The sequence below is a fragment of the Nothobranchius furzeri genome, chromosome 8 (genome assembly GCF_043380555.1).
Source record: "Nothobranchius furzeri strain GRZ-AD chromosome 8, NfurGRZ-RIMD1, whole genome shotgun sequence".
Lineage (NCBI taxonomy): Eukaryota > Metazoa > Chordata > Actinopteri > Cyprinodontiformes > Nothobranchiidae > Nothobranchius > Nothobranchius furzeri.
In genome coordinates, this window is record NC_091748.1 from 61,625,434 (window position 1) to 61,639,489 (window position 14,056).

General features: G+C 38.7%; 1 protein-coding gene across 2 annotated transcripts in view; it reads left to right on the plus strand.

The window, feature by feature from the left end:
• Positions 1 to 3,325: 3,325 nt before the first annotated feature.
• rnf13 (ring finger protein 13) overlaps positions 3,326 to 14,056 on the plus strand; it is a 34,128-nt gene continuing 23,397 nt past the window's right edge. Inside the window, exons 1-3 of one of the 2 annotated variants that reach the window (XM_015970690.3) lie at positions 3,326 to 3,523; positions 5,049 to 5,275; positions 5,517 to 5,597. In XM_015970690.3, coding sequence (XP_015826176.1) covers positions 5,162 to 5,275; positions 5,517 to 5,597 — 195 coding nt within the window. In that variant the 5' untranslated portion in view covers positions 3,326 to 3,523; positions 5,049 to 5,161. The remainder of the gene's footprint in view (positions 3,524 to 5,048; positions 5,276 to 5,516; positions 5,598 to 14,056) is intronic. The other variant, XM_054752274.2, reaches the window with a different exon arrangement.

Sequence of the window (14,056 nt, forward strand, 5' to 3'; positions counted from 1 at the left end):
CACACCAGTGGTGTTCTGTTGCTAAATGTGAAAAAGCATTATGAGTGGAGGACCCAGGTATGTGCTGCAACCGGATGGTCCAGTAGTTGCTTTAGGTCTGAAATGTGCTATTGGTTAAGGTTTTTATGAAGGTGAGAAAACTGCTTTTTTACATTATTTATGTTTCTTTTGTATCTCCACAATATATGTATAGCTATGCTATGCTAGAACGTTGTTCAGAGTCATGAAAAAATATTTAAGGTTAATTTGTTTTCCACATTTTCAACAGCTGCTTTAAAACATATTCTGTAAACTGACTTGCAAATAAAAACCCTTTATTAGTCATCATATTAGTTTGATAATGTGGAGGATTCAACTGTTTTTATAATTGGAGATTTTTTTTGTTTGAAACAGGAAAGGACACAAATATGAATGTTAGCTGAAAAGGGTTTAGAAGTTTCAGACAAAAGGTAAAAAAAAGTAAAGAAATCTAATCGTAAAGTAATTCAGAAAGATTTTCTGAGTAAACGAAAACGAACATTTGTGTTTCTATGCATTGTGAAACTGTGTAGAAGAAAGGACATGAAAGGGCACTGTAGCATGTGATGAAACACAAAACTGATTTATTTGCTTTATGGTCTTGGGTCAGCTGCTCACCTGACGTGCAGCAATAAGTTTTCACCATTTGTGACTCTTATAAAAACAAGTTCAGTGTCAAAGACACCTGAAAAGAAGACAGCCAACGTGACTTCAAATGTGGAAAGTTAGTCAGCCTTTATAATTTGTTTAGTTAAAAGCCCAAAAACAAGACTGTCTTCATTTTTAAACATGTTAACTCTGATTTATTGTTTTTTTCTTGTATCAAATGAGCAGATAAAAGCATACCTAACAAAGAATATGAAGACTCTTGTTAAGATATGGTGGGAAAGAGAATTAACACGTGCCAACGCAGCTTGTATATTTCTGCTGTTAGTCAACTATCATCTCAACTTCTGTATGTTTGATGATGGAAGATATTTTAAAAACTGAAATTTATGATTGGATAAAAATCCATATTTATACATTTACATTAAATTAATGCAGATACTGGTTGATTGTTTACTTTCAAAGCATTGCTGCTTGTCATGCCTTGTGCATTTGTACCATCCTATAAATGCTAAACTAATCATCGTTCTCTTTTCTATTTTAATACTAGTGGAGTTGCTTCTCATCCTTATTTTGTAAATAAAAGATTTTATAGATTCATAGATTTTAAAACAATTGCCACTGTTTCATCCCACAAGGCTCAGTTCTGTGACTTCTATTGTTTTCTTTCTATTTTCTCCCTTTAGCTATTTAGTCCTTGATCTCTGTCTGACCCAGATCAGCAACTGACTGTCCGTCTCTTTTCATGTTCTGAATGCTAACACGACATCCTAAAATAAATCATGCATTTGCTTCCTTTTATTCATCAGCCAAGTCCAGTGATAGAAATCGAGGACTTATCTTTGATTCCTTTTTAAGCTTCAATTCACACATCAAATCCATCTCTTGTTCGTGTTTCCTTCTCTTAAACATCTCAAAACTCCTGAAAACATTTTCAACTGCAGACCTGGAAAAAATAATCCACGCCTTTGTCTCATTATGTGTCTGGACTATTGTAACGCTCTTGTCTGAAAAAAAAAATCCTCTCACACCTTCAAGCCATTGAAAACGCAGCAGCCTGACTCCTAACAAAATCCAGCAGACATGCTCACATTCCCTGGTTCTATTTGACACTGACTCCCTATAGAATCTGTCCTTGTGCTCACCTCTAAGCAGCCAGGCACCTGTCTACCTATCCCAGCTTTTAACCACACATACTGCTTCACAGAGGTGTGACCAAGTCACTGCTTTGCAAGTCACAAGTAAGTCACAAGTCTTTCCAGTCAAGTCTCGAGTCAAGTCCAAGTGAAAATACAACCAAGTCCAAGTTGAGTTTAAAGTCAATGATGTGGAAGTCAAAGTCAAGTCCAAGTCTTTAACTTTGAATGTTCAAGTGATATTCAAGTCATCTGTCCAACTTCAATTTAATGACAGTGATAATAGCGGGCAGCATTGTGAGGGTCATGTTCTTTGATTTCTCCAGTGCATTTAACACAATCCAGCTTGATGTACTTTGCCAGAAACTCCAGAAGATACAGGTGGGGACCTCAACTATCGCCTGGATTAAAGACTACCTGACAAACAGACCACAGTTTGTGAGGCTGAAGAACTGCACATCAAACCAGGCGATCAGTAACATTGGAGCACCACAGGGGACTGTACTCTCCCCATTCCTTTTCACCCTGTACACCTCAGCCTTCCAGTACAAATCAGAGACCTGTCATCTACAGAAATACTCAGATGACTCTGCAGTTGTCGGATGTATCAGAGATGGACAGGAAGCTGAATACAGAGAGCTGGTGGAGCGCTTTGTGGCATGGTGTGGAAACAATCATCTGACCTTGAACGTGAACAAAACAAAGATGATTTTAGACTTCAGAAGAAACAGGGTGGAGTCTAACACTGCTTCACGTTCTGGTTACCAGACTGTGGAACAGCTTGCCTCTCAAACTATCTTTTTAAGTGTGGAGGTTCAAAAAAACATTTAAGAACCTACCTCTTCTATGTGCCTTCCTCATTTATTTGTGCAGATAATTTTGACTATGTTTATACCTTCATCTTTACTATTTTTTATGTTGATACATCTTCCTAGTTTATAATGATTCTGATTTTGTTTACAAATTTCCACTTTCTATTCTTGTACATTTTCCTTGTTTACAGTATTTTGAGGTCGGTGATCCTCCTTGTTTACAATGTTTTGTCCTGATTTGTGATGTACGTATCTGTGAAAGACACCCTATAACACATTTTTTACTGACAATTAATTTTGCATCAGTTTTCCAGTATAAATCTTATTGTATATTTATATTTATCATAAAAGTTCCTTTTCTAAAATTATGTAGACTGAAACTAAACACAGAGATTCAAAACGTCATTGAAGATTGCAATCTGTTTTCTATAGATGGTGCGAAAGACTTAAAAATTGACTGGTCATGATTTTGTCTTTCTTCTTTCACTCATCTCTCGATGACAACACGTGTTAGATAGACTTTTAATGTAACTTTTTAAAAATAACTGTCTATTAAATGTTCCGGTAGGCAGCTAACGAGCAGTTAAAGCTCGGACTGCGACTGTAAACTGAAGCAAATGAGTTTTTCCATATCACGTGGATCTGTTTATGTTTAGAGTCATTTCCGGAATAAAATGATTGACAGGAAGCTCATCCAATCAGAGCTCTTAAATTGATGTGACACGGGGCGGAAGTTAATTTTCTCACACATGAAAAGAAAATAGCTAGCAGTGGGGATTAAGCAGTTGCGTTTATGATCGTATTTTGTGACCAACTGTTTAAATGAAATTAACTACAGACACGTAGTTTGAGGTGGTGTGTTTTGTCTTATATGACGCGCAGTAAACGAGGGCAATGTCGCTGACAGCTGCTTATTCCACGCAAACAACAAGGCTCCGAGCAGAATTAAAGGTAAACACCCAGAAACAGTTTAGCTTCGTTTGCTAATGCTAGTCTCATGCTAACGGACTGGGTTCTGTTTCGGTTGTACATTTTAGGGTATTTGCGTATATTCATCTAAACATTAACGGCTAAATCACGAAAATGCTCAGCATCATTGCAACCAGTCTTCGTGTGTAAAATGTTTAGTTTTTATTTTCGCGTTTGGGAGAGTTCAACGGTAGTTTACTAATGTTATTATTTCTTGTTACATGGTTTTGTAACTTATCATCTTCTCTTTATTTGTCCTATAGACATGTTGTTATCATCTTAGAGAGTTATCTCAGAAAAGGCGACCACTGTCACTTGATGTTTAGACATCATCTGATCACTTGTTCCCATTTGTTGTGACCTCTTAACCTCTGTTAAATACCGTGGTATTTCCGACTGTCCAGAAACATATTTTGTCCTTCTTTAAAAGTAAATTAACACTAAGGTGTTGATTATTTATAAATAAATAAAATAAGTTATAACACATCGTTACTCGTGACAATCAGACTAAAATAGGGTTTCTGTGTTCTGAAAAAGACTTAAAAAATTATATCAAATGTAATACATTGAGTAGTATATTTAAATACACTGAAAATAGTAACAGGTCAAAAAGTTAAAAGTAAATTGTGTCCTGATAAAATCCTTCAGTAAATGTTTACATTTAATATGCTAGACTAAAACCCCACCTATTTCAGACTGCCTACTGCTTGTGACACCTTTTCAAACCACATTGATTTTATTATCTAGTTTATAATTTAAGGTTTCTATGGATTTTTGGGCTGTTTTTAACTTAGTTTCTTTGTTGTTTATTGTTGTAAAGTGTCCTTGTGTTCCTTGAAAGGCGCTTATAAATAAAATGCATTATTGTTATTGTTATTATTAATATGATGAGTAAGTTAAATGAATAATTTTAAGTGTAAGAATAAAAATATGCAACTGTTTGTAAATTACACACATATGTATTTGAAAGTTTGACCTATTTTTTTTAGGGATGGACAATATATCGGCATCAATATCGGTATCGGCCGATATTAGTAATTTCTTAACACGTCGGTATCGGTTCGATGAATAAAACCGGGCCGATATTAACAACCGTTATTTTTTTCTGTCTCATCTCCATTTGTCTGCCTGTTTCAGAGGGTGAGGGGGGTGGTGTGTATTTGTTTAGTCATGCGACAGTGATTGTAATCATCTCAGAAGCTTAAATGTGTGTGGTGTGTGTACATAATAATGTAAATTCAGCTTTAATAATCTTCTTTCTAAACTAAATCTGCTGATTTTAGAAGCATTAATGTCAGTATATCGGTATCGGCAAATATCGGTTATCGGCCATAACGGTGATCTTAATATCGGTATCAGCCCAAAAATTTCATATCAGTGCATCACTAATTTTTAAAAAATGTTTCCATAATATAAGTTTTTGATTTCAAATCTAATTTAAATTTCTTTGCAGCAATAATGCAAAACCAAAAAGTTCTTATGCAAACAAATCATCTGTATTTTCTAGGTGTAACAGCATCAGCCGGCATATAGGATCCCTGCTACGAGACAGTCTGAGTGGATATTTGTGTGAGAGTGTGCGAGCACTACAGAAGCAGAGGTTTGTAACGTGATGCCAAGATGCTGCTGTCTCTGGGAATGTTGATGCTATCTGCCACGCAGATTTACACCATCTTCACCGTTCAGCTTTTCGCCTTCCTCAACCTGCTGCCTGTGGAGGCCGATATCGCTGCTGTGAGTGAACCGTCACAGTGGTGCATAAATAGACATGCATGCATACACTTCTGCAGTTCCAGTCCTACAGATGGTCAAACCTCCTCTCATGAAGTGATGGGCTTCTGTAACAGCCGGCTTGCTTTGTTTACAAAACAATCTGAAAGTACTGTTGTGTGTTTCGCATTTGGACTGTTAACAGTTGTGAGTGTTAATGCATCCGAGCGAGCGTCACAGCTGATCGTATCTTCCTGTGTTTCAGTATTCATTTGACAACAGAACTGAGAACTTTGACGACATGCCTGCACGATTTGGCTACCGCTTGCCAAGTGATGGATTGAAGGTGAGTGCAAATGTGTCAGGTGGTATTTTTTTTTTTTTACTTTACAGCTCCTATGAACCAAGGTTTAGCCACATCGACGTACATTAGGGAGGCAAGAAAGTTTTTTGATTTCCTGTCATAAAATTCCTGATCCCCCCCCCCCCCCCCAAAAAAAATCGTATAAAAAAGCTTTTTATAAAGTTGAATTCATTCATATACCTGAAGTGTGGTTGGCTGTGTCAGTACCCTGTGTTGTTGTTTTTGTTGTTGTGAAGTTTCTGCTTGCCACACATAGCACCGCTCTTAAAAGCCAATGCACAAAGCTCACAAACAGAGAGGATGATTCATGTCTGCCATCTAAGCCGGCCATTGTGGTGCTTCCCACAGTCGAGAGCTTGTTGTTGCTGCACAAAGGCTCTTTACTCAGAGTCAAGCTGATAGCAGAATGTTTAGGTGCTCATGAGGAGGTTTAGTTCTGTGTGTTTGGACAATTATTGTTTGTTGAATTTCAAGGGTGTCATTTTAACATCATTACTTCCTTACATCATCTACCACCATGTTGTTACAGTCACATGAGGACGTGTGTGATTCTGAGTCATTATGATCACACTGCTCATTATGAGAAGTGACACCATGATGCATTTAGGGTTAAGATCTTTTTTAAATAGGTGCATAAAAATAAGAAGAAAGTCCATTTTCATTTACAGCAAAGTTTAGTTTGGATTATCTGTAAAATGAAAATTATTCCTTGGCAAAAAAAAAAAAATGGAGACGTTGTCCAAATCTGTCAACAAAAGACTGAAAACGTTCTCCATCCAGACGTGTTGTTAAAGCTGGACCTTCTAATGATTTTTTTGGACTTTACATGATGACTGATATGAATCCAGACAAACAGCTGGGATAATCATGTTGTCACTGGGCTTTTTCTGTGTTTACTAGGAATGTTGGGATTATGTAACGGTGCTTAGTCTCTCTGTCTTCTGTTCTGCCTTCAATTTAATTTTAATCTTTGTCTCCTTTTTTTTTGCCAGATTAAAAACTGAACACTAAACAAACATGCTGCTCTGATCACAGAGGAATTAGACATTTGTTCTTCCATTTACTCTCATAATACACAAAAGGTTACAGGAGAAATAGCTAAAAGCAGCTAGAGTGATTACTTTGCTGTTTTGATATTTAGGTTTGTTGCAGCTTCAGTGGCTCTTGTTTCTTTTCCTCCTGCTTGAGGCATTAACTTGCTAGAAACCTCTCCAATGTGTTGGAATTAGGGTTGGGCATCGTTTGATTTTGAATGATTCAGATTCCTCGTTTCAATTCCGGTTCCTATCAATTCCCGATTCCGATTCTTTGCAGACATGACATGCTTTACATGAGCCAGCTAACCACAGGTCCTACTTGATGAAATAATCTTAACTTCAACATGAATTTTAATTCTACGAACAACAACATCACCTTCATTTAGACAAAAACATGTTTTGGAGAAAAAAGGAAAGACTTGCAGCACAACCAGTGAGTTTGTTTCTGACCACAACCAAAGTCTGGAAGAAGCCTCTGGGATGAGAGGCTAAATGTCTCCAACATATCCAGAAACGTCCAGCTGTTTTCAGCTAAAACTCTCATGATCATGTCCAGGATGACTGAGAACTACACCTCCATGCTGCTGCTGCATTCAGTCAGGACAGAAAGTGAAGCTTAAATGCAGCTGCGTAGGGTTGGGCATCGAGCATCGATTGGAAGCGGTTCCAACTGTTCATTTTTCCCGGAATCGCTCAACGTTTTTTATTTCGATTCCTAGTATGCAGACGGAAGAGGAATCCGCGGCCGATCTCCATGAAAAATAAACGTGATCTGCAAACTGTGATCAACGCTTTTCAGAGCTGATCACACCAGCTGTCTGTCTGCAGCACAGCGTCCCCCCTCCCCCCACCCGGCGCACAGCGGCCATATATGAACAAACGCATCTGCCGAACTTTTACTCCGTGATGTAAACTTTAACTCCTGCAGCGTAGAGGAAACTTGTTAAATACGTCAACACGGTGGCTTTAATAGAAGCTTTAAAGAACAAACTGGATGGTGTGAGGTGAATTTGTCTCTGCAGAAATAAAAACACACACGGAGCGTCAGCAGTCAGACACGTGAGCGTCAGAAGACTGAACAATAACCTGTCATCATGCTAGAGCAGCTTTCTCTGTGGTGGACCACACCAGCTTCTGCTACAATAAATAACAATAATAATAATAATAATAATAAATCACACACAAAGTTATAAACATTTTAATTTCCTTTCTGAACAATTTCTGTTGAGAATTATGACACGTCTCACCTTTATGTTAATATTGTTTTATTTGATGCACTCCACTTTGAACTGCCCTAATCCAGCAACTGCTGCATTTAATAACTAGTATTAAAGGTGAACACACCAATATTTGCACAAGAATAATTTTTGTTTTAAACTCTCAGTGACGCACTTTGCAGGGGGGGTTTGGCATTTAATCTTTCTTGGTGTATGGAAAAACATCTCCTTCTGCCCCCCTTTATTTGACTTTCTGCTCCCTTTATTTTGGTCCAAGATCATTACTGGGCTGGCCCTATTAAACACCTTCTACACCCCTGCTTAGTAGACTTAATGAAGGATTTTTAAGCCAGTATAAAAATGACTGAAACACAAATTTACATATTTGGCATTATTGTCCAATATCTTTGATTTAATTTATTTGTTAAGAACATCAAGATGCATTACAGTGAACATTATAATAAAGTAAACTTTTCTAGTGCAGAGAGGAGACAACCCATAGAAGCACTGATTTGATCTGATTTCAGAGAAAAATAGAACAGATCAGATGCACCTAATAAATAAAATTACTAACAAACTCAGGAATCTGTTTCTTTGCTTCATTGTTCTGGTGCTGAAAACATCACTAATGCGGATCAAAGGAGATACACAGATGAATGCACCTCTTATTTATTATTTGGAAATTAGTGGGTGTGGTTTACATCAATACATTATTTTAAATCTGAAATTGATATGGACTGATCAGAAGTTGCTATGTGTATTGTTTTTTTTTTGAAAACTTTACAGAGCAGCCTCAGAATTGAGATTAAATATTTTTGATCATAATGGTAAAGGAACTATTACAGAACAAGTTTTTCAATAAAATCAGAACATTAATATATTAATATCATGCATTGTGAACTAGGAAATATGAAATACTAGAACCAGACACAACTTTTGTTTTTTTAATTTGATTAAACTGATGCATGAGCCAGACTGAGCTTCCGGCTGCAGTTTTGTGTGTAGGGTGGGGTGGGTGCTCCATGTGACTGGCCAATCACAGAGCGTGAAGGCAGTGAGTTACCCAATGAGGATTTTTCTTCAGCACGATTACAGATATTTACGAGTTTTACTCGTTTCATGCTCGTATTCGTCAAAAATGCTTTATCCGGCTCATCCCTAGCTGTAACCACCCTGCCCTGCCTCCTCCTTCTTGCTGCCTGCTGGCTGTGATCATAAGCAACAACAGAGTAGTTCCCACTGCTTCTTCAACAAACAGCGCAAAAAAAAAATCTGTAAAACGGGATCTTGTAGGCGTGGCGCTGGGATTTCAGCCGTGGCGAGCCGCCACGGCTACGTCTATGTAAGGGAAACACCGGGTTCCAATCGATGCTCGATGCCCAACCCTAGTTGGAATTTTAAATCATCGTGTCACTTTTTTTGCAGTTTTATAATCCCAAAGAAACCTCTGGAATCACAAGACAGCACAAGCCTGCTCTGACTCCAGAGGATTCCCCACAGGGAAGGAGTCTCCGGACGGAGACAGAGCCTTTCCTGTCTTTAGTTGCATAACACAGATGTTTACGCTCACCTCCAGTCTTTAAGCAACACAACAATAAGCTTGTGATCAGAACAAACACACTTTATGCAGCAGAAGCACCTTGTTTTTTTCATCTGAGCTCAAAACCTCTATGTTGTAGGTCATTAACTCCATATTTACATCGGTTTATGAACTAAATACATTTAACTTTAGCATGTAATTGCACAAAAGCTGCTAATTAATATTCCTTCAGAAATTAGATTTGTATATTTTTTATCCTACATTTTGAAAATTTAGTTTCTGGCCAAATATTTAAGGGAATTGGTTCTGGTATGAAACCCAGTCAGATAAGCATTTCATTAAAAACAAAGTAGAGTGTTTAATATGAATAAACCATAACCTATTTCTTAACCCTGAATTCTTGTCCACAAGCTATAATAATTTGCAAGTGTGGCTCAAGGTAGTTTCACACCACATCGTTGTAACGTTAAATGTTGTTAACCGTGGAGCAGAAAGCTTGCATCCTTGGCGTGACTCCTCAGACTTTGATGGTCCTTCAGGTAATTCCATCGAGAGACTACAATGCTGATGCTAGTTTTCTGGTGCTGTGGTTTCTAGATCTGCTCTGCGTCATCATACCACTCGGCCAAAATATATTGCACATCTTTTTCGAATCTGTTCTTTTACATAGATTTTGGAAAGAGTTTAGCAGTTATGTTATTAAATTCATGTTTCTTATTGCCTAAATGTTTTTGAATGTGGTAACGTAACTTCTGTAAGTCATCCATCCAGCCAATCATCTAGTGCAGGGATTCCCTAAGTGTGGTGCGCGCACCCCCGGGGGTGCGCAAGCTGCCGCTAGGGGGTGCACGAGGTGAAAAGTGTAATGGCTGCGGAGCTCAGAGAAGTCTGTCAAATGTCACCATTAGCATAGCCAGAAACTCATTTGTGGGTGGGCTTAAGAAAAATAAACACAATAAATGCAATTGAAAACAAGTATATTTTGCTTGTGTGTGTGTGTGTGTGTGTGTGTGTGTGTGTGTGTGTGTGTGTGTGTGTGTGTGTGTGTGTGTGTGTGTGTCCTCCGCATGTGCCCTAGCTTCATAATAATAATGCGCCGAGCTTCAGCACTCTGGCCTGCGCACGCCGTTAATAGCAAGATATGTTCCGTATTTGATCATTTTTAACGGTGTTTGTGAAATCTGAAGGTGGTGAGTCATTCTGGCAGATTGTAATTAACACCTGTCTCATGCAGGTGTTCTGACATTGTAAACCTCACACACAGAACATTGTGGATGTAACATAATAAATCAAGAAGTGATTCCATCTGAGCATTTTAGCATTATTATATTATTATATTAGCACACTGACTGTGTGAATGCATGAATTCTTGCCTGTTTTTGTTAACAAATTTAAAGCACCAAATTTGCAACTTATTGTCATAAAATGTGGGAGGTGTCTTTGATGTCAGTCTTGAATGATTGGAAGTTTGTTTTTTATTGTATAAAGTCAGCGTTTATCTGGTGACCTTTTCATTTCAGTTTTGGAGTCATTTAAGGCAGCTAGCCCACTCTGTTCCTACAGGAGAAAACGCCTGCAAATGGATTCAAACCAAGTAGTTACATGTGAAAAGGCCTCTGAGGCATCCCAAACCTCACTCCACCTGTTAGTTGCTCAATTTCTTTTTTAAATGTTTTGTCTGCAGCAAGTAATCAAGTCCGTCTTCTTTTCAAACGAGCAAATCCTCCCATCTGTTTCAGTCACTTAAAGGAGGTCAGGCGTTTCTGCCTGAAGGCTCTTTCCCAGATCTGGCAATGGAGTTGAAGCCTCTGCAGGAGCCTTTAGTCTTTCTTCTGTTTTCTGTTGAACTCGCCACAGCTAAACTACCTGTTTTACTCTTCTCTATTATTGGTGTCTACAGGTGGCCTGAGTAGGCTTTATTCTGCTGAACTTTTCAGTGCAAGAGGGGGTTTTAGCCTGAAAAGGCTTCAGGAGGAGGGAAGTCTTTCTTATGTGACCTTTCTGAATCAGCAAACTTGATGCAGGTTGTCGTCTGTGGAGCTCTTGAGACTCGTGTTTGTATCGATGTCTTGAGGTTGATTTTAATTCCATACCAGACACCAAGAAGGTCCAAATCTAAGTACAAAACTTTGACAGTTAGACATAATATAAAAATTATAATGATAAATCATTGTCACAGTCAGATGTTGCGTTAAATATTTTTGTAGACATGGTTTTAAAACTCGGTCATGATTGATTTTTTTTTCTGTCACTTTCATTTCTAAAATAATAATATTGAATATCATTAATTAATATTTAGTCCAAGCAACCTGACCAGAGTTTTCCATTAACATATTAATATTTCACTTAAAGGGGCATTATGGAAGTTTGACAGCCAAAACATGGATAGAAATAATAAATTTCTTCTTCATACATTCTCCTGCAATGCCCTGGTCCTGTAGAATGAGCCCTGGCATTTTTACCGTGATTGTCTGTTTTTCTGTAAAATCACAGAAAAAGAGAGCTGCTCGGGTCGAGCCATTTTTGCTCCGAACCATTTTTTGAACGTTGTTTCAGCTGTTATCAAGGATATAAATATTACAGACACCAAAGACGTCACTGGTGCTTTAGCTCACCTCTTAAGACGTCGTACTCTCGTGCAGAAGACCCGGGTTCGATTCTGGATGTGAACATAGTTTGTTTATAGTTTCTTTTTTACCTTAATGGTATTTTTTTTACAGTAAGATGCACAAATTTTTATTTGACACTTGCCGAACGGCATTGAATTCACAGATAAAAAAGATGTGGGTTCAGATTTCATTTTGGTACAATTTTTCAAGCAAGGGAAGGGAATGATCTGAGCCTGCAGGAAGACTGACCCATCATAAACCTTTGTCAGCTGTGCTGAAGAGAAAGGTACAGAACCAAATTATTTAATTAATTAGCTGTGCGTTCTCCTGTCCTCTGTCCTCCCCCCCCCCACCCCACCCCCCCCCCACACACACAGAGACACGGGACTGTCTCAGCTGTTATTTTTGTTAAGGAGTGTGCACGTACAGCATGTGCGCCTCGTGCACGAGCCTACTATTGAAGCTGCCATTGAGCTTTTGGCCTGAGGGGGCAATTGCGAGCATAAAAATTCAAAACTCCATAAAGTCCCTTTAAATTAGGAAAATTTCACAGGCCGTGTCTGAAATGCAAGGTCTGTCTTCCCTTCTTGAACTGAGCACCTGCTCTGCATGATCAGAAATCTTTTGGGGGGCTTGCAGAGGAGGCGACAGACTCAGGGCTGTTTAAATGTTGTTTTGAAGGTGGAAGTTGCGCTCCACTGCCACACACACACTCCTAGCTCCTGTCCACTTGGCGAGATGCGTAGAGAAAGATGTCCAAATGTGACACAATGCTCTGATGGGAATCTTTTCTTGATTGATTGTGCTACCTCTGTGATGAACTCTGTGCTAATGTTTAAAGGGGAAGTTTTGGCTTGCTTTTAGCACCCCCTAGTGTCCGTTTGTAGAACCAAAAGCAAAACTTGTTGCTGTGCGTTCGTCTTTTTAACATCTTGACCTAACAGCTCAAATGCCTCCCCAGCCTTCCCTAGTGTCGCCATAAGTGATTCATCACTAAATTAAACAAGTCAGCTGGGTTCATGATCTAAAACATGCAGGAAATGTGCTGGAACCAGAGCAGCTCGCCAGTCCGAAGTTGCAAGTAGAATATTTTGGCCACAGGGGGCGATAGGGCCTGGCTGGCCTTTCATTAATCCTGTAAAGGGTCATTTTAGCACATGCTGGCTCAAGAAAGTTATTTAAAAATATGAAAAAGTTGCAAAGTATCCCTTTAAAATCTCTGCACACCTGCAGGAGTTGGAGTGTTAACTGCAATCTGTCAAAATAATGGCCAGCCTTAATATTTTTCCATTACCATTACAAGAAAAAAGGTCAAACACGGTATGAAAAATATCTGATTATTGCGACCCCTGCTCACCGTAAAACAGGCATTTTATCCAGTACTGTTAATAGCAGGAAGTATCTCTTAGTGTGAAGTTTGTTCTACACGTACATTTACTTTCACTTTACTTTTGTTTTATATTTAGACACATCCCCTCTGTTACCACAGCACCCCTGTGCAGGTAAAAAGAAAAACTCGGTATAAAGGCCCCTGGACTTGGCTCCCGTGAATCATCCTGTGAGGAATCATCTAAAAATGGAGGTTAAACGCCCAATCCTCCTGTCCGTGTCATGAAATTTTCCGTAGCTTCAGCTGCTTCCTGTCGTGGTCTCCTCCATGGGTTCTGAACATCAACAGAGCTGGACGGGAAGTTGCACGGAGTTTAATCTGCTTAAATGAAGACTCATTCAGGGTTGAGTGAATTATCAATTCCTTTGTTTTTTCTCTCCTTTTTCTTCTCAGCCCACAGCAAAGCTGCAAACAAGCCCTATAGTACGGTTTACTCTGACAGGATTAAATGTAATCCCTGTACAATAATTTGGACTCATGATTTCTGGTACAGCACAGAACGTTCCCCTCATCTGTCGGCATTCTAGCACTGATTTACCACCTGCTACAAATGTCAGATGGAGAGGAAATGAAAATACTTGAAAGTATAAAGCAATGAGTCTGTGGGTCAAAATTGTGTGTCCTCTAAGTCAGGTTACAGCCGTTTAC